We start from the raw sequence: 18442 nt of genomic DNA, 5'->3' as shown, positions 1-18442 counted from the left end.
CACATCCAGTTCCATCTTTTAGCTCCTCCACTCCCGGACATTTTAATTCCATGGATAATTTGTCCCCGGAGTGCTAATTAGCACCAAAAATAAAACAGCAGATAGCTGCCAGCATAGTGCCCAGGATGTGCTATTGAACTACAGTTAGGTTCGTTACAGTCGTGGCATTTAAAACCTGAGAAGCCTTTATGGCCACTACCAGCCATCGTGCAAATCAAGGCACCGCACAGACCACGGCTGACAGGGCTACGCAGAAACGGGACGGGAACGTGCATGCCACAAAAGAAAACATATCCAATAAAAGTTATCCAGTAAACCACTTCCAGAAAGCCATGCCAGCAGCTTCAGGATACAAAGCTGAGGACCTTGCTGGAGCCCTCTGGAGCACGACGGGTGCTGGACACGCGACTGCCAAACCCCCTGGGACTACCAGGGAGTGGGGGGTGAGAAGGTTACTGCTGGAAGGCAGAGGCATAGTGAAACTGCGGCTCAGCCTATGGATTTAAGGGGCGAGAGGCGCCCGTTCAGGTGACAGAAGGGGCTGTTTGGCCTCTGCATGTGACTCACCCTCTGAGCTATTGTGAAATCCAGATTGTGACAAACACAGGAACTATTTTAAGCCTTTAAAGAACGCGCTACCGGAAGGCTGGATTGTTCGGTCCTTCCTTGGGCAGGTCTGCCGCCGAAGGCACGGCCAGTTTCTAGGTGAGGCAGAGGAAAGCCCTGCGTGAACTCTCACTCACTAGTAAAAAGAAGAGAGCGCTAACGCCGAGCGCGCCCCGATCGCTTCACCTAGGCTTGCTCGCCATCGGGGCTGGTTGCCCGCTGCATCGTCCCAAGCCAAGGGATGATCTTTTTGAAGCTGGTCTGCAATAACTTGCCACCACGTTTTTGGTGTGAACTGCTCTTCCCATCCTTTCAGAGCCTTCCCTCTGTGCCAGGAGAGCTCGTGCTTCAGATATCGCCGAGTTAGAGAACTGAGAGTAAAGAGCCCGGTGATTTCAGCGGATGCTGTATTTGGGGGTTGATAGTTCCGACAATTCCCCCCGCTCACGCGGCATATTCCTATTGTGTGCCTTTGTATGCAAGCAACTGCTCGCTTAGGTATTTCTTAGGGATTACGTAATGATTAATTGAATTACGATGAACTTTGCCTGCGCTGCCTGCATCAATAAACAGAGACAGGATAGCCGGGCTCGAGTCAGTGCTCGCATTATTGTCAAATAACCGATGGGAGCCGAAACAAGTTCCATGCCCAACAAGCCCCAGCCACAGCAGTTTGCCACCATAAGTGAAGCCTATCTTGGGGTTGGTTGTTTTTTTTTTTGGGAAATGCTGAATTCAGCTCTTGGAACCACCCAGCAGAGCAGGTGGCGAGAGGCACGGGCGCAGCCTTGGGGATGGCACAGCCCCGGGCCAGCAGCCCCCGGGCTAGCAGCCCCCGGTACCCCCAGCAGCCCATGGGGAGGTCCGTGGGGTCGGGCAGGGCTCTGACCGCAGTGGGCTGGACCAGTGCTGCTGCTCTGGCAGCTGGGGCAACACTTCTGCAAGGGCTACGGGGAAGTGGAAGTGGCTTACGAAACAGGTCAAAAAAAAAAAAAAAAAAAAGAGAAATATGCAGAAACGCCTTCCTCTGGTTTTACAAGCTAGAAGCAAGGGGAAGTAACATCACCAGAGAGCTCAAGCTATGGCCAAGGGCTTGTTTTCTATGTAGAGGTGCCAAAAAAAGCGTGACCAAAGCATGGCACAAACCCTTTTTCCTGCCTTACAAGCTCAGCAACGGCCCAGCAGAAGGGGGTGAGAGATAACAAGCCCGAGCAGCAGCACGTTAGTCAAGGAACAGAGAAGCTCCACACGATGCTTCAGACTTCGCACCCAAACGCGGCGGCAGAGGCCGGGAGAACAACAAGAGGCTGCTTTGCTGGTGGACCCCACTACAACCCACCAACAGAAACTGAGAGGACCTCACGGTCCTGGTGCGAGCGAGAAGTGAATAAATACCCGTGCAAGGTTTGAAGAGAGGAAAGATCTATGTGGATCCAACACCTCCAGCCTCCATCAGCCTAGAAGTTGGAAGCACGAAACGTCCTTCAAATCACGGGTCCCCTGGAAAGCGCAGTGCTCCAAGTGAAGCGCTCCTGCCCTGCTCTTCATTCAGTCAATGCCACAACATTGGAAAAAAAAAAAATTAAAATGGGGGGGGGGGCCGGGGGGAAAAGCCACACAACCACTTTGGAGTTTCCTAGCAACTTTCTGCAACAAATTCGGTACACGGAGAGCTAAGGCCTGAGCAGTGGGCTGAACAGCTACTGTGCCCGAGAGCCAGGAAGCAGGGCTGAGACAGGCAGTGGTAGTCTGTCTGTCTGTCTGTCTGTCTGTCTGTCAGCCCTTTCACACTCTGCTAGAAAAGCATCAGATAAGCAAGGCCCTGGTAGAAGAATAAAAACCCAACTGATCAGACCTTTGCTCTCTTTTTCCTCCTCTGCCTCTCTCTTTGAAGAGGGGTAGAGGGGAGCATCTGTCGGTCCCATCTGGGGTCCCTCAGGTCCCCAGTAGTGGATTTTGGCCTAAACCACGACGCCCTCGCACGAGCCTTCCCCCGGGGACAGCCAGCAGCACGCCTGCGCTTGCCCGCGACGGTGGAGAGAGAAACGCAGGGCAGGCAGCAACCCAGCGACGCCAACGGGTGCAAGCACGGAGGTCCACCAGCATCACCTGGCCTTGCTGGGGCACAACTTCCTTCGCTGTCTCTCTACTGAAACACCACACAAACGTTTTGGTTGGTTAAATAAGGACACAAGGACAGGTAGGTGTCCGGGAGTTGCACAAGAAGGGAAAATGTCAGGAAGGTTTCCATACATTGGATGGGAAGAGCATTCTGTTTTGAACAGATGTTCGGGGAGTAGAAGTGATTTGCTTTTCTATAGCCAGGAGACAGAAGTCAGTCGATCCAACTCCAGCAGCGCTACTGCCACGGCTCTGCTCTTCACAAGGGGCACGCTGCCCTTCCCCACCCTGCATCCCGCGGGCGGCACGTACAGACACCGCTCCTGCATTCTCCCCTCTTCAATGGGAGCAAAGCAGCTCCGGCAGCCGGGGGATGCTCAGGCCCAGCCGCTGAGCAAGGCACCAGCTCACCATGCCCGTGTTTCGCAGCGCTTGCCCCTGGGCTGGCGGCACAGCCGTCTGCCGCAGGCGGGCAGAGCCCCCCGGGGACCCCCGACGGCACAGTGTGGCAGCGAAGGGGTGTTGACCTGACACTCATGAGGACAATCCCAGATTTACAGGGAGCGGCACCCCAAGGATAAGGAAAAGAACCTTTTTTCCCCCCAAGGAAACTGCACACTCAAGACAAAAATTAAAAAAAAAAAAGTAAAAAAAAAAATCACAAGATGCATTGGGCAGGGATTTTTCCAAGGAACAATGATTGCCACGTGCTTGAGGGTGAAAGGCTCAAAGCCTTCATCTAAGCTTTCTCTTCCACGCAGCTGCCCACGGCTCCCACTGTCGGCAGCATTGCCAAGCTCCGGGCCATGACACTGAAGTCATTATCGAAATATTTAGGCCACGGAGAGCTATCCCTCTCCCCTGGCACACAGGCACAGCCGTGGCTCCGCAGGGCGCAGGACTTCGGCAGGGATGGAGCATCACACGTTTCAGTGAGTTTAAAGTGAACATCAAGTGTAAAGTTCAACCAGACATAATATTGTTGGGCCCCTGCTCTATAAGGAAGGGAGTGGTGTCTTCCCATTCCTCTTTTCTCCCCAGCTGAAACTTTTCAAGAAAACCCTTCAGCTATTCTAAGGAACAAGGCCATGATTTGATCTTACCATTGTTGTTTTAATTTTTTTGTGGCCATAGTTACAATCAACTAAATCTTCCCCTGCATTTTTTTTTTTTTTTTTTTTTTAAAGCTAACCCAGCAGATTAGCATCTCTCCGTGACACCCTTTCCAGGAATTACATGGTAAATCCCTCATGAATCAAACCGACAAGAGCTGAGCCCGAGTCTCTTGAGGCAACTCATGTAAAACCAGAGTGGTGTGGGTCCGGCTGGTGGAGCAGAGGGAGGTCTGCAAGTGACAGGGACGGTCTCGTGACTTCGAATGGGCCCGTCGCTGTGAAAGCCAGGCTCATAAGGCAGCTGCACAACACTTAACAATTAGTCTTTTATTACCCAAATTTCAAAACCGGGCATTTATAGTCTGTAGTGTGTACAGCACTAATACCACCATAACAGATCAGATAACCCAAATTCTCCTTTCTTCTTAAGATACGGCTTCAAAAGCTGAACAACAACATAAAAGGCACGCTTGTGACTTGCCGTGGCACGGGGCTCGGCGTTATCTCTCTGGGAACGGGCACCGAGAGCCGTTTGAAGGCGCGTCCATGCGAACAACCCCCTTCTCCGCCGCGCCGGGGGCTGCGGGAGCACGGCAGCCCCCGTTCCCGCAGGGGGAGGACAGCCCGTCCCCACCCCGCCAGCAGAAAGCCTTATCGGGGAGCCAGCGTCCCCATCAGCGCGCGCTGGGAAGCGGAGATAGCGCTTCACAAGAGCCACGAGCGCGGCAAAACAATCCCACCACGAGAAAGGCAGCGAGTCCCAGGGCTTCTTCCAGCAGAGCCCGCGCTTTTGTGATCTCCAGTCCGTCCCCTGCGAGCTCGTGAATTCTCAATGCCCAGAAGAGCCCTTGCATATCCATTACCGCCGACGTTAATGCGACTACCTGCAGCAGTAAATGCTGCACCAGCTAATGGGTTTTGCAGGACCGAGATGTGATTCAGCGGCTCCAAGCTTTCAGCCCGCGCTGCTGGCTGCGCCCCGAGCATCCGCACGGCCCCGAGATCAGCCCGGCTTCGCTGCGGCAGCGCGGCTCGCGGGGGTGCCGCTGCCACGTCTCCCCCCCCCCCCCCGGCACACGCAAACAGATGTCGATTTTCAACCAGTCGAACTTTTCAACAAGCCACAGCCTTACATTTTATGAATCGTATCTTAGCTGTTTTTGAAGAAAAACAACTTTTTTTACGGCTGTTTGGAAAGGGTCTGAGTTAGGAACTTGTATTTTTATAAGCCCACAACCCCAGAGGTGCCGCGGGCTTCCCAGGCCAGCACACGCTGACCACAGCTCCCAGCTGCTGGCCTAACGACTGATTTAAGATCATCGATTTAATGAGCTTTGGATAAGGCGGGTAACAAAGTGTATTTGACATGCGGTGCCTCTCTCTATCTGCGGGCGGCTATCGCTTCCATATCATACCCGCTGGACTTACCAAAACCAAGACGTTAATAGAATGAGAGCTAGAAAGAAACAGTTTCTCCCCACCCCCTTCCCCCTTTCAGCTTCATTACCCTCTGCAACACATTTCACTGTTTCCTCATACAATCGGGTCCTCTTTTGCTGAAAAAAAAAAAAGTCCTTGTATAAAAATAGAGAAATCCCAGTAGTTTCCACTGGCTGCAGGTTTCTTAAGGTCTGCTATATACATTTCGGGCTCCACTACAGAGATTTGATTATTTTTAATTAATATATATTTAAATCAAGCCTGTCCTACTTTTGTAAACACTGTGTCAAACCAGTCCAGGTTTGCTCAGCTGAGTGCATGGGGAGACCAAGACGCAGCTCCCCAGCAGCTTTCGGCAGGGCAGTAAGGTTCCCCAGTACAACCATCACGCAGCCCAGCCCTCCTTCCCCCTGCTCAAACCCGGTGTCATAAAAACAAAACCTACTAAAACAAGCACATTTTTTTTTCTTCCATCCATATCTAAATTTCTCCCAGGTCGGACTATTCAGAGTACAAAGCCCGTCCTTTTGCACTGCTCAGGGATGACAGGCTCCGGGGAGCGAGTACAACATCTGGTGGGTAGGGCAGGATGCTGGCACAGGCGGATTGTATCACCTCCCTGCACTTCCGTGTGTGGAAAAAGGCGGAAGACGGGCAGGAACTTCATTCAAACATCCTGAAACTCTCATGGCCGCACACAAAGACTCTGACTTGCTCTAAATTGTCGCTTTTGTGCGAAGAGCAAATTGAGTTTAAAGTGACTTCAAGAGAACGATTAAAATTGTTCATTGCATCTTGGCTACCTACGTCCTCGTTGCGCACAAGCAGGTTGGTTTGTTACTTTGGGGCTTTTTTGGCAGCTGAGCAGAACAAGAGGGCGAGCCTCTTCTCTCCCACCTCCATCCCACATGCATCACCACCTAGGGTAGCACTCCAGGTTTAGAAAGACAAAAGACGACAATATGCAAGTTAAATCTTAGCGTGGCAGGAAACTACGTCTCTGCAATAATGCTACTGGCTATTATCTAAAATAAGGCTTTATAGCACCTGGCACCCAAGTAAGTTGGGATTAAACAAGATCTTGCACGAGAACTCTTCAAAAAGCAACCAAGTCCATTCGCTAACCAGGATGGAGAACAGGTGGAGAAGAGATCAAAGAAGATGGAGAATTAAAAGTTCACTAAGAAAAATAAAATAGCCCTTTGATTTCTGTCACAACATTAATCCCCACCCCCAATCAACCGTGTTAAAACAGCTCAAAAGCAGGCAGGTGCCCGAATGTACTAGTTATAGACGGTTATAAACACGTGGTCTTCACTGTGTCATTTACTATAATGCACGTTCTCATTTGGGTCAAAATGGGGATCAAAGGAGATGGAAGTAGATGGAGATGAGGAGATGTTATTACCTGACAGGCTGACATCCTTAGCCTACAGTACACAAAGTTACTCTCATAATTTTCTTACTGGTGTGAGGCTGGAGTTAATAGCAGAGGCGTTCAGATACAACAACGCACTTAAAAACCAAACCAGCCACTTCTGAAGTACCTTTATTCTGAAAGTCATCTACTTTGCCTATGTTATACCTGTTTAAAACAGAAAGGATTTAAATCTGTTATTCTTCTAAGTTTTCATTTGTCTTAGAAGCCTGTTATTCTACAATGTTTACCTCGTTCCTATCATTGCATGAGAAACCAATCCAAATACAAGCAAATAATTATCCAGGAGAAGAGTGAACGTTGCTATATACAAATGGGTTTCCAATGCACAACACCAAGTACACTGGTAACAGAAGTACTGTTTACTACTGGTGGGAGGATAACTATATTAGGCATTTTAATATGATTTTTAGGAAACGCATTTTATTAGAAAATAGGATCCTTCACCAAAGACATCCACCCAATGGATACTAAGGGCCCATTTTTTTAGAGTATTTCTACCAAATAACATGACAGTGACAACAAATAAGTACAGCAAATCGCAGGACACTGTGGTAAAACACCGCTGTCCTGTCCTGACCTGCAACCAGCCCGCTCCCTTCTTGGCCTCCTCCTTACTTACTACTTATTTCTCCATTCTGAGAAGGCAACGCCTTCTTAAAAGGTCTAACGAGACCACCAAAAGCCAGCTGCCCAGCCACTAATTCGCAACCCCGCTTCCAAACGGGGTTCGTACCGCAGGTCTCCCGAAGAGCCTGGATGATCCCCGACCGAGAGCCCCTCTCCGCTGCGGCAGAGGGGACCGGAGCGTTTCAGAGCCGGTAACAACGAGAACACTGTTACTTTAAAGTGCAAAGTACAGTGAGCATTTGGCCCTTAAAGCCCCCATCCTTTAACACAAAGGTTAAACATTCATAGCCCTGGACGTGTCCCCGCTCCCAAGGAGCTCGGCTCCTCTTCTCCCCCCCGAGTTTCCAGCCGGTGAGGACCACAGGAATACAAATAGCGTCGCCCCCGGAGGCTCGCAAAACTTGGAGGCAGCCCCGAGACCGCCGCCTTCCAAGAAACCTCCCTCCATTCATTGCACCGCCAGCCTTGGCAGGGGACACCTCCTCGCCTGACAAAAGCATCGCTCTGAAAACAGGCGATTTAAGGGGAAAATGGGTTGGGGGCAAGCTTCCCTCCCTCCCTCCCTCCCCCTGCCCCAAGCCAAGCGCCGCACCCCCCGCTCCCCCAGCCGACTTTGTCCCCCCCCGTCCGCGCAGTTAACGGGATGCTCGAACCGCCCCGGGTCCCACAGGGGGGGTTCTCCCCACCCCCCCCCCCCGCCTCCAGACGGTTTCCAGGTGGGCTCGGCAAGCGGGGAGCCTGCAGGCCAGCCCCCACACTGGGGGGGGGGGGAGACACCCCCCACCCCTGCGGGGTCGCAGGTGCTACATACCCCCCCTCCCCGGGACCCCCCCCCAATCCCATCCCGGTCCCCTCCGCCGCGGACCCACCTTGTAGACCTTGCCGAAGGCGCCGTCGCCCAGCTCGCCCACCACCTCCCACACCTCGCCGGGGTCCAGGTCCCGGCGGACGTGCTCGTACTCCTTAGACCGCCGCTTCTCGAAGGTGGAGAGGCGCAGGATGCGGCGGAAATTAGCGAAAGCCATTGCCGGCACGGCACGGCACGGCACGGCACGGCGGGGCTGCCGGGGAGCCGCGGGGAGCCGCCGCCCGCGCCCTGCCCCGGGGGAGGACGGAGCCGCCGGGGGAGCGGCGAGGCGGGGAGCGGGGCCGCCTCCAGCAGCGCACACGGAGCCGGCGCCGCTCCACCTGCTGGTCTGGCTACCGCCGCCCCGCGCCATTGGCCGGTGGCCGCCGCCCCCCGCCCGCCCCGCCACGGCCCGGCCCGGCCCGGCCCGGCCCGGGGTGGGGTGTCCCGGCCCCGCCGGGTTCGGCCCCGCCGGCACGCCGTGCCCCCCGAGCCGGGCAGGGACCCGCCACCGCACCCCCCCCGGCCCAGCGGGAGGAGGCTGGAGCGTCAGGGGGTGATGCTGGTCCGCTCCGATCAGACCCCACCTGCAGCGCTGTGTCCGGCGCTGAAGTCCTCAGCGTAAGAAGGATGTGGACCTGTTGGAGCAAGTCCAGAGGAGACCACGAAGATGGTCAGAGGGCTGGAGCACGTCTCCGATGAAGACAGTTGGGGTTGTTCAGCCTGGAGAAGACTCCGGGGAGACCTTATAGTGGCCTTCCAGTACTTAAAGGGGGCCTCCAAGAAAGCTGGAGAGGGACTTTTTACAAGGGCATGTAGTGACAGGACAAGGGATAAAGGCTTCAAACTGAAAGAGAGCAGATTTAGATTAGATATTAGGAAGAAATTCTTTACTGTGAGGGTGGTGAGACACTGGCGCAGGCTGTCCCAGAGAAGCTGTGGCTGCCCCGTCCCTGGAGGTGTTCAAGGCCGGGTTGGACGGGGCTTTGAGCCCAGTTTGCTGGTGGGAGGTGTCCCTGCCTATGGCAGGGGTTTGGAACCAGATGATCTTTAAGATCCCTTCCAACCTAAACCCTTCTATGATTCCATGCTAAATACAAATATCACTGAAGACCTGGAAGGAAAGGTCTGAACCTCCTCCACGGCTGCTGTTGTGTTCCTGCCTGCTCAGCCCTGCGTAAGGAGCGTGGTGAGCCAACAGCATCTGCACCAGCTGTGCTTCGCCCTGGGGGCTGCGCTGCTGGGGGCCGAGCAAAGAGACACATCTCCGAGTGTAAAAACATAATCCTAAACTGCCTTGGCAACAGAGGGACGTTTCCTTCTTCCCCCAGTTCATCTCATGTGAAAACAGTCAAACACAAATATTTTAAAAACGCCCAGTAGCAGGAATTCGAGTGTATTAGTACTGCAGGCACCCATCATGAATTTATTTTAGAGAAGATGTGACCCAACTGGTGTCAAGTGTGAAGGTTTGCATCCTCTCCCTGGAAAAACTCCAAATCCTCTGAAAAACCAACTTGAAATCAAGCATTAAATGGGGACATCTAGGGGAAATACCCGATGGTGCAGCCACACGCTTCATAATATCTCTGTTTTTAACAGAGGGCTTAGGGGTAAATGGTTGTCTGTGCAAACCTCCGTGATACCAACGTTGCTCACGCCAGCTTGTGTATTTTGCCCCACATACATGGCCCATTTATGAGTCAAAGGAGGAGATATGGGAGGGGGTGCGTTTGCGTACTCCCTCCTGATGTGTAACGCGGGCAAAACTCAGCATCTCAGCTTGAGAACATCTGGGCTTGGTGATTTCTCATTAGTTCCCTGATATACTATAACCCAGAGTGTGGGGGCTGATTGTCGGCTCTCATTGTCTTTTCTGTTAAGAAAAAATATGGGTTTATCCCGGTATGATCAGCCCTCACATTTCCATTGGGAATTTCCTGATACTGATGCTTGAAATACTGTTTAAATCTCCGGTTCCTGGAAGTTTGTGGCTGTACGAGAATTTCAGCTGCTGTTTTTGAAGAAAGTTTTGTGTTCCCCTATGTCTTCCCTTTTCCCCACTGACTTGTAGAAAAAATAAGCTGAAAATGCAACCCAAGTATACCCCTGAAACAGAAAGAAGCTGAAAATAATTGAGCACTTTTTTTCACCTAACTGCATGGGTTTGGGATCTGATACAAAGTGTGAACTTGGCAACACTGGAGTAAGAACAGAATAGAGCAGAGTCAGAGCAACTACTTTCAAAATGTCATACTTGTAATCTCATTTCTTCCAGTGTTTTAGCTATGATTTATTTTAAATTTATCATTCTCATTAGTAGTATTTTTACTTTATTGTACTAGGGGATCTGGGCATTGTACACAACCATAGGACCATTGCTTGGATGGCACCCCTGGAGATCATCTAGGCCAGCTTCCTGCTTGGAGCAGGAGTGTCGCCAGCCCCGGAGCAGGACAGACAGCAATCTGTCCAGCAGAGTCTTGAAGAACCTCCCTGGATGGAGCAGACACGACCTCCTGGGGTTACCTGCTGCAGAGCACATCACCATCCTGGCAGAGGGGTTTTCCTAATGTCCCACTGGACCTCCTAAGCTGCTGCCTGTGGTCATTGCCCCTTGTTCTGTAATCTGCATCCCTGATAAGTGTTTGACTCCGTCATGTTTGTAATTGCCCCTACAAGAGCTGTGGGCACGTATTGGGGATATCTGTCCTTATCAAGTGCTGTAAAGACATGGAAACCAAGATAAATCCTATGCCAAAGGGCCTGCAGTGCAGGTAGATGCCCTGTAGACCATCTGAGGGTTGGCTGATCAGATCAGGGCTTGGAGAGATGATTTCTCTACTGGCATAAAATTTCGCAAATTCAAGTTACCCCTTCGAAAGTTTCCAAGCAACTCTGATTCAGCACAGCATTTTGAGGGCTGTGGCATTTTTTATTCAGTGCTTGATACCCTATAAGCAGATTTACTGTGTCTTGGCTCCATAGCCAAAGGGACTCAGCCATTTGAAATCTTCCCACCCATTTCTTGCAGAAAGCTCACAGGTGTCAAACCAAGTCAGCAAACAGGTTAATTATCTATCTATGAATTACTTATTCTTACTATTTCTCAAGTGATAAATAATAAGAGAAAGAGAATATAAACTCCAGAAATGCAAAAGACTTTGCAAATCTGCCCCAAGCTCCTGGGAACATCCCTGATCCTATAGACAGACGGTCACAAGCATCACCGTTGCACCAACCGCGACCGCTCAGAGTGAGCCCAGTCCCCAGCAGCGGGCGTCAGCAGAGCTGAGCTCCCGCTCAGCGTTACGACCCAAGGAGAAGAAACTGCTGACCTGACTGCAAGACTACATACAGCCCCGTGTTTTAAATGTTGGGTTACAGAGAGTCTGTTGACCAAAGTAAGTTGGTGGAATTTGATTTTATTAGTATGACTCCTGGTATAGGTTAGGAGTAGGGAATAAAGAGCACTTCCAATGGTTATTGTTGTGCTGGACTGGACTCATTCTGGGTTGGAAGAGGAATGGGTAATAAACACTTTATATAAATATAAAAGCAGTTCAGCTTCCTAGCAGCTCACCTGAACAAGAAATTGGGCGTTCAAAAGCAGCCATCTCTGAGCTACAGCTCCCGGACACATCGCACAGGACACTGTCAGGTCCTGGAAACCAGAAACGTCGAAGCCCTGGCTAAGGGCAAGAGCAAAGCCCTGCAGTGGCTGCTACGTAGGACCTCCTCAACACGCTTTGGGGTACCACTTGTCTGAGGTTGAGATTCGCATTGCAGTCTAAAATAAGTCCTCAAGTCTGTGCTATCTTGCACATTTTAATCAGATTTAATGCTCTTGAGTGTTGTAAGAATAGTTTCTGTCACTCGATTTTAGAACGTATTATCCTTTAATGCTGAATGGAAGGGGAGCCTTTGCCTCCACATCTGGGGGGAATTCTTGAAAATGTGGAAAAGGCATTAAAGGCGTGGGACGGAGGTCGCATCTGGTTCTAGGGCAGAATTTTCCTTCTGTGAGGGGTCATGGCAATGGCGCTAATTCTGTTTTGCTGATCTTCCACAGCCAACCCAGATGAAGCTGAAATCTGGGTGTTTTCTGCAGCATCTGTGTTTAGATGAAACGTACTGCTCATTGTCAGTAAGAAACGCCGCGGCACCGGTACAGTCTGTCCAGGTCCTGGATGTTCATCCAAACAATTACCTGAAGAGTAAGTACTTCTAAAAACGAGATTGGCATTAATGCTCTACAATCACAGGCCCCGGGTAGTGTTTTGAAAAGAGATACGAGAACGCTACGTGGCTTAGGATTTAAAACCAGAGATCACAGACATTACAAATACTGCACTTCAGATGTTACAACAAATGCAGCACTCTGTAATACTAATTAACCAGCAGCTTGGTTAACACAAATGCTTGGCAATACCCCAAAAAGCTTTCAGGTACAGCATGTCTCACCACGTCCTCCCTGCTCTGTCGTGCCCCGGCTGCTCTGGAAGGTTGCATGGCCCCGGCGGCTCCTGCAGCGCCTTCTGAAAGACGTACGGCTCAGGGGACCGTGAAGAGCCACTGAGAGGCATTTTCAGCTCGCGCCGAAGATACTGCTTTCCCCTTCCCCTTTCCATCGCCTCCTTCCCTGTTTGTGAGACAGAAAAGGTCCGAGAGCCTACGAAACCCGTTTGATTTTCCAGGATTATCATCCTCTGCACCCCAGCAGCACGCGAAGCCCCCAGGTCAGGCTTGCTAGTGCTGTACAAACGTGATAACCACCAGGTCCTGGCACAACGAGCAGATCCTCGATGTAGGAAAAACCCAGGCCGGCGGTGAAGGAGATCTTTACAGCTGTGCAAGCAAGATGCCAGGAACACGGGGCAAGAGGGGATTTCTGGCTCGCAGAAGCTAATTCCTTAGTGCAGCAGCAACCTCATCGTGTAATCCTTTCCATAAACCGATCGTGCGCCGCGTCAGAAAGCAGGTGGGTTCCTTGCCAATAGTGTCCTCCACATGAGGCTGTTTCCAATCCCCCCCTCCCCTGCCCCCCGGGGGTTTGCAGCTTCCCCACCTCCCGCCTGCAGTTCTTCAGTCTATTGCCATGTTTTTGCAACCCCCACCCCGGTGCTCCAGCTCGAGTGACGCCTCTTCCCATGGATTTACCCCGCTGGCAGAGATGTAATGGTAGCAGGATCAGACCAGGCTGCTGGCTTTTTTTTTAGCAGGGGCTGTTTGTCCTCTGTGTTCACACTTGGGGGAGTTTGAGGGAAATGTTGGATCTGGAGGTTTGGCTCCTCTGCACTGGAAAAGATTAAGTAGGACTAAAAAGAATTGCTAGTCAATCATGAGCTAAAAGTGGCACCTCCAAAACAAATGGGTTCTTTTCCCAATGTTTCTGGTTTGTTGGAAAACTCCTTTTTTCCTCCAGGAGTGGGGTGGGAGAGAAGACAGAGAATTATAAGCACTTTAACAGTGCCTTCTGTGCAGAAATCACATATGCCTCTTCCATAAATCAGGCCATCTCATTAATACTGTCTGTTAATTCTGAACAGTATCTCGTCTGCTACTGTGTTTTAATTGCCTGCGCAACCTGTCTGGGAGCAGTGGGCATTTAAAATAAAATAAATCCTGCTAATTATTGCTCTCGGCTTTGTGCAGACGGTGCCTGAGAGCTCACTGTTTTCCAGATCTGCAGTTTTATTGCTTTCTCTGTTACGTGACCGACCTGACTAAGGACCAGATCATGCTGCTGTTTGACACGCTGGACCAAAACGTGAGGGGGAGGATTTGCTCTAATGAGTTCTACACGGTGGCGTGCATCGTCCCGTCCCACGAGGTGTGTACCCTGCAGGTGCTGCAGTCGGTACTGGGACATCTGCACCATCCACCACCCCCGTAAAGGTCATCAGCTCACTGGAGCTGATCTTCCCTCACGGAATGCAAGGGATGGAGAGGGTCTCTGGGTCTGTGCTGCTGCATAGGAAAGGACAGCAGGGAAACAGGCAGTCCCCCCGTTAATACCAACCTTCCTCCTCTGGGATAAATCCGCCCGTGAACCTTTTGAAGGTAGGAACCATCTAAACACTCCTCCCAGCTCAGGCTGTCCATCGTAGTTCTCCAAAAAAACAAGCCCTTGGCTGTGTCTACCTGTGGGGAAGAGAGCAGGGCATCTGTTCTCACCCATCGGTTCTTGCTGGTTTGTAGGTGCCCTTCTTCAGCCTCCCCAGCATCACCCACAGCCCTCACTGGGAGAGACCGGTGCCTTTTCAGGGCAAAGCAGCGAGGACAGCAGGCTGCGGCGAGGGAGAGGGGTGGTGAAGCCAGGGTTACCCCCAGAGCTCAACCCTGCTGTTGGACACATCCTGCAGCTCCGCTCTGGACCAGACGCCCGGCTGAGGGCCAGCGCTCGGGGCTGCTGCCGGCAGGGCTCAGGGAGGAAGGAGAGGAGCCAACCACGGGACGTAGCCCCGCAAGTCATTCGGCACACGGGAGGGATGGGAAAGGGCCTCACGAAGCAGCCGTGGAGCTTGGCTGGCTGTCGGTACTCTCCCCGGCACAGCCCGCACCCCGCCGGCGGCAGCCGCGTGTTCCCGCCTGGCTCCGCGGCAGGAAGCATCAGGATTTTGGTATTTCCTGCGGGCGCGACTAGCAGGAGGTCACCTTTATTCTCTGGACGCGAGCACCCGTTGGTATTCCACATATTCTCTCCCCGCAGGAAATCGGTGCTTATCATCTGTTTCTAAACCTTTCTGCCCCAAACCAGAACCGCCTCATCGAGCAGTTCCTCCGCCAGCAGGCGGCAGCCGCCTTTCCAGGGCTGGACGTAGATGGGGGTAACGGGATCGGTTTTAATGAGTTTGAAGCCACAAGGTTTCTCTTTAGCATTCAGAAAAAAGCACTTAAGAAGATATTCGAGGACTTTGATATTCCCGGGAATGAGGTAAAATTAGAGAAATTACAGTCCAAAGAGAGGCTGTGAAAATACCCCTCAATTGCAAAATTAACCTTTGGGATGGATCTTGCGCTGCAGCCCGCAGCCAATTCTCACTCAAGCCTGAGCTTTCCTGTTGTCTTCAGGAGCGGGGCTTTGGTGACTTACCGCACGGTCTAAATTGCAAACGTCTCAATGGTAAGATTGCAACAGGAAGAAATACTTTTGGGGGGTAAACCGGGCGTATTCCTCTGTCTGAGGAGACTCTAATGGGAGGAGGTGGGCAGGACTGGCAGACGGTGCCTTTAGTAAAGCCATTTTCCTCTGAGTTCACTTGCGGCTTCTCCTTATTTTCCAGGCTCTCTGCAGCCCATTCTCGGAGCTGCTGGCCAGGGGGTACCGCGGTGGGGTACGCTCAGGCTTGAAACTCCTTCCAGAAACATTACGAGTGCCATACCTTGGCTTATGCCTGTGCCATGGAGATGCCGATGCCAGGTAAGAGCCCCAGGGGAATCTCTTTCCCTTCCCTGGTGGATCCCTCATGCTGACCTTAAACCAGCTCCAGGTTCCAAGGAGAGGCCGTAGGGACCTCGCCCATCCCTGCCCCACAGTGGGCAGCAGCTCCCCACAACCAGAAAGGGAACAAAGCCGGTAACAGCACCTCCCCTCCAGCTCTGCGTTTACACACTCCTCCCTACGGAGGAGCAGGCACATGTCCCTTGCCAAGCGGCTTTTGCCACCAGCGCACCTTTGTCCCTGTCTGGTCACCGGCGCTCTTTCAAATCCCTCCCTGCTCTGAAGTACTCTCTGACTAATGACCACCCACAGCTCCAATGGTCGGGAACCAGTCGTTAATAGGCTGTAGACATCTCTTATGTCCGTCGCAGCTTCACACCGTCCTCGTGACTGCAGCGTCGCAGCACGCTCCAGGAGCACATTTAACAAGACAGCCCTCGGTAACTGAGGCAGATGCCTTCTCCTTCCCTTCCCTTCCGCTGCTAGGTTCCTGAATTATTGTTTTTACTGGTAATTCCCCTCCTCTCTGTTCCACCACCACTACCCTCTTCAATGACTCGTTACCAGCAGCTGTAGCATCTCCTGTCAGCCCTGCAGGGCTCGCAGCCCGTTTCCTGGGGGGTTTAGTGGCGCAGGGGGGTATCAAAGCCTCCGTCCCGCTCGGGGCCTGCGGATAGTTCTCTAATGCCTTTGGAGTAGTTTCCTGCAATAAGCTGTTTCAGCCCGGAGTCACATTGATCCCGTCCTTTCATCTGGAGGCTGCCTGATTAAAAGGCCACTTGAAGCAGGAGCAGCCCGGCTGCCATACAGCCGTGAAGGCACCCCGCTCCCCCCATCCACCCCGTAACCCCAGCTGTTGTGCATCACTCCAACATCTGCAAGTCATTACAAACAGTAAAGAAACGGCCATGTGCCAGGGAGGTGCCCTATTAGCCTGTAACTTGTTTGGGATGAGCCAGAGGCAATCAGTGGAAAACAATTTCTCCTGAGTCTGGAGGGAAACTAGAGCAAGGTGGAGAAGCGCCTGGGCTCGGGGTCTTTCCCCGAAATAACTGTTTCCATTGGGCAAGGCTGCCTTGCTCCGCTGGGGATCTGTCTCCTCTCCAAAACCAGCAACCGAACTATAGGGAATTCAAGATGCTTGCAGTCTTCTGAGGAACGACTGAGGGATCTGGGGTTGTTTAGCCTGGAGAAGAGGAGGCTGAGGGGAGACCTTATCACCCTCTACAACTACCTGAAAGGAGGTTTTAGAGAGATGGGAGCTGACCTCTTCTCCCTGGCGACAAGTGATAGGACAAGAGGAAACGGGTTCAAGTTATGTCAGGGCAGGTTTAGATTGGATATTAGGAAGCATTTTTTCACTGAAAGGGTTATTAAACATTGGAATAAGCTGCCCAGAGAGGTGGTGGATTCACCATCCCTGGGGGTGTTTAAGAAAAGGGTGGATGAGGTGCTTAGGGACATGGTTTAGAAGTGGTGGTGTTTTTATCAGGGTAGGTTAATGGTTGGACTTGATGATCTTAAAGGTCCCTTCCAACCTCACTAATTCTATGATTCTATACCGACAAACAACAACGAAAAGAGAAGGGGACCAGGAATAGGCTCCCAGCAGGATCAGCGACCTCCAAAGAGACTAACAAGAACCCTTTACCCCGCTGGGAACCGCACAGCCTCGCTTCTCTGCCCCCCGGGCTCAGCTCACAACCGCCAGGTAGATGTACCAAATGCGTAGAAAATTAATAAATTGAAGTGCTGCAGAAAAGCAATTGCCTCTTCTCTCTTCTCCACTGCACGTCGCCACAGCTCTGCCAAGGTGAGCCCGGGAGACCGGCGCCCGAGGAGGGGGAGGGACTGATGCAACTCGGACTTCAGCCTCACACCTCTCCCCGGGACGAAGCCCGGTGGTAGCGTTACCTCCCCCCGTGCACCGCAACAGCTGTGTCCTCCTGGTGTTTTACACACAGCCTCTTCCCGTCCCCTACGTCCCCCACTGGGGCAGCCAGCGCCCTCCTCCCCAGCGCTGCCGGTTTGCCAGGGGCGGACGCGCGCAAAGCAAGACTGGTTTGAAATGGGGCAGACTGGTCTGCGAGGCCGGAGCCACTGATGCCGCTCTGCATCCCCCGCCTGCGCGCTCCGGGATGGGGCAGCTCCCCACATCCCCGCTGCCGCGCCCCCGAGGAACAGCCCAACGACAGGAAACGCTGTTTGCTTTGTTAACGAAACCACCTAATTAAGTCCATGTGGAGAGAAAGCAAGAGAGGCAGTTTAATTCCTCTTGCTAAATATTGACTGTTTACCCTTTGGGCACAGCGACTCAGTGAATTTATTTCCCCCTCTCACCTTACACACGGGGCACCGCATCCAAACTCTCCGCCATTAGAGAGCCTCCCTAACGAAGCAGCGTGGCTGCAGCATAAGGGACTAATTAAAATAGAAAATTCCAGTCTCCGAGCGCTGCCACTGACCTCCCATGAAGTGAGGTTTCGGCAAGTCCCTAAGGTGGCATCCCACCTCCCAGACCTTGGCAACTGCTCCAAGTCCAGAGAAAATAAACTACGCGGCTGAAATCCCAATGTCCTGGGATTATTCAGGGAAGGAGAGGACACAACGAACCACTCTTTGCAGAGCTCAGGCCCTTTTCCATAAGTTACCCTGCTATTTTTAGCCCGGATTTGGAAGGACCAGCCACCCCGAGCTTTCCAGCCAGATGCTCCCTACAGCGTCCAGGGTGACTCTGGAGTCCCTGTACCCACCGGGGCCGTTATCGCAGCGTATGCAGCAGCAGAATCAGGTCTGCAGTT

General features: G+C 52.3%; 1 protein-coding gene across 1 annotated transcript in view; it reads right to left on the bottom strand.

The window, feature by feature from the left end:
* STK10 (serine/threonine kinase 10) overlaps positions 1–8375 on the bottom strand; it is a gene marked incomplete at its 5' end in the record, with an annotated part of 50182 nt that extends 41807 nt beyond the window's left edge. Inside the window, one exon of the mRNA XM_082489766.1 lies at positions 8220–8375. Coding sequence (XP_082345892.1) covers positions 8220–8375 — 156 coding nt within the window. The remainder of the gene's footprint in view (positions 1–8219) is intronic.
* Between the last annotated feature and the right edge of the window lie 10067 nt (positions 8376–18442).

This window comes from Vanellus vanellus (assembly GCF_965231255.1).
Source record: "Vanellus vanellus genome assembly, chromosome: 13".
In the NCBI taxonomy this organism is placed as follows: domain Eukaryota; kingdom Metazoa; phylum Chordata; class Aves; order Charadriiformes; family Charadriidae; genus Vanellus; species Vanellus vanellus.
This window is presented reverse-complemented; position numbering and strand designations above follow the sequence as displayed.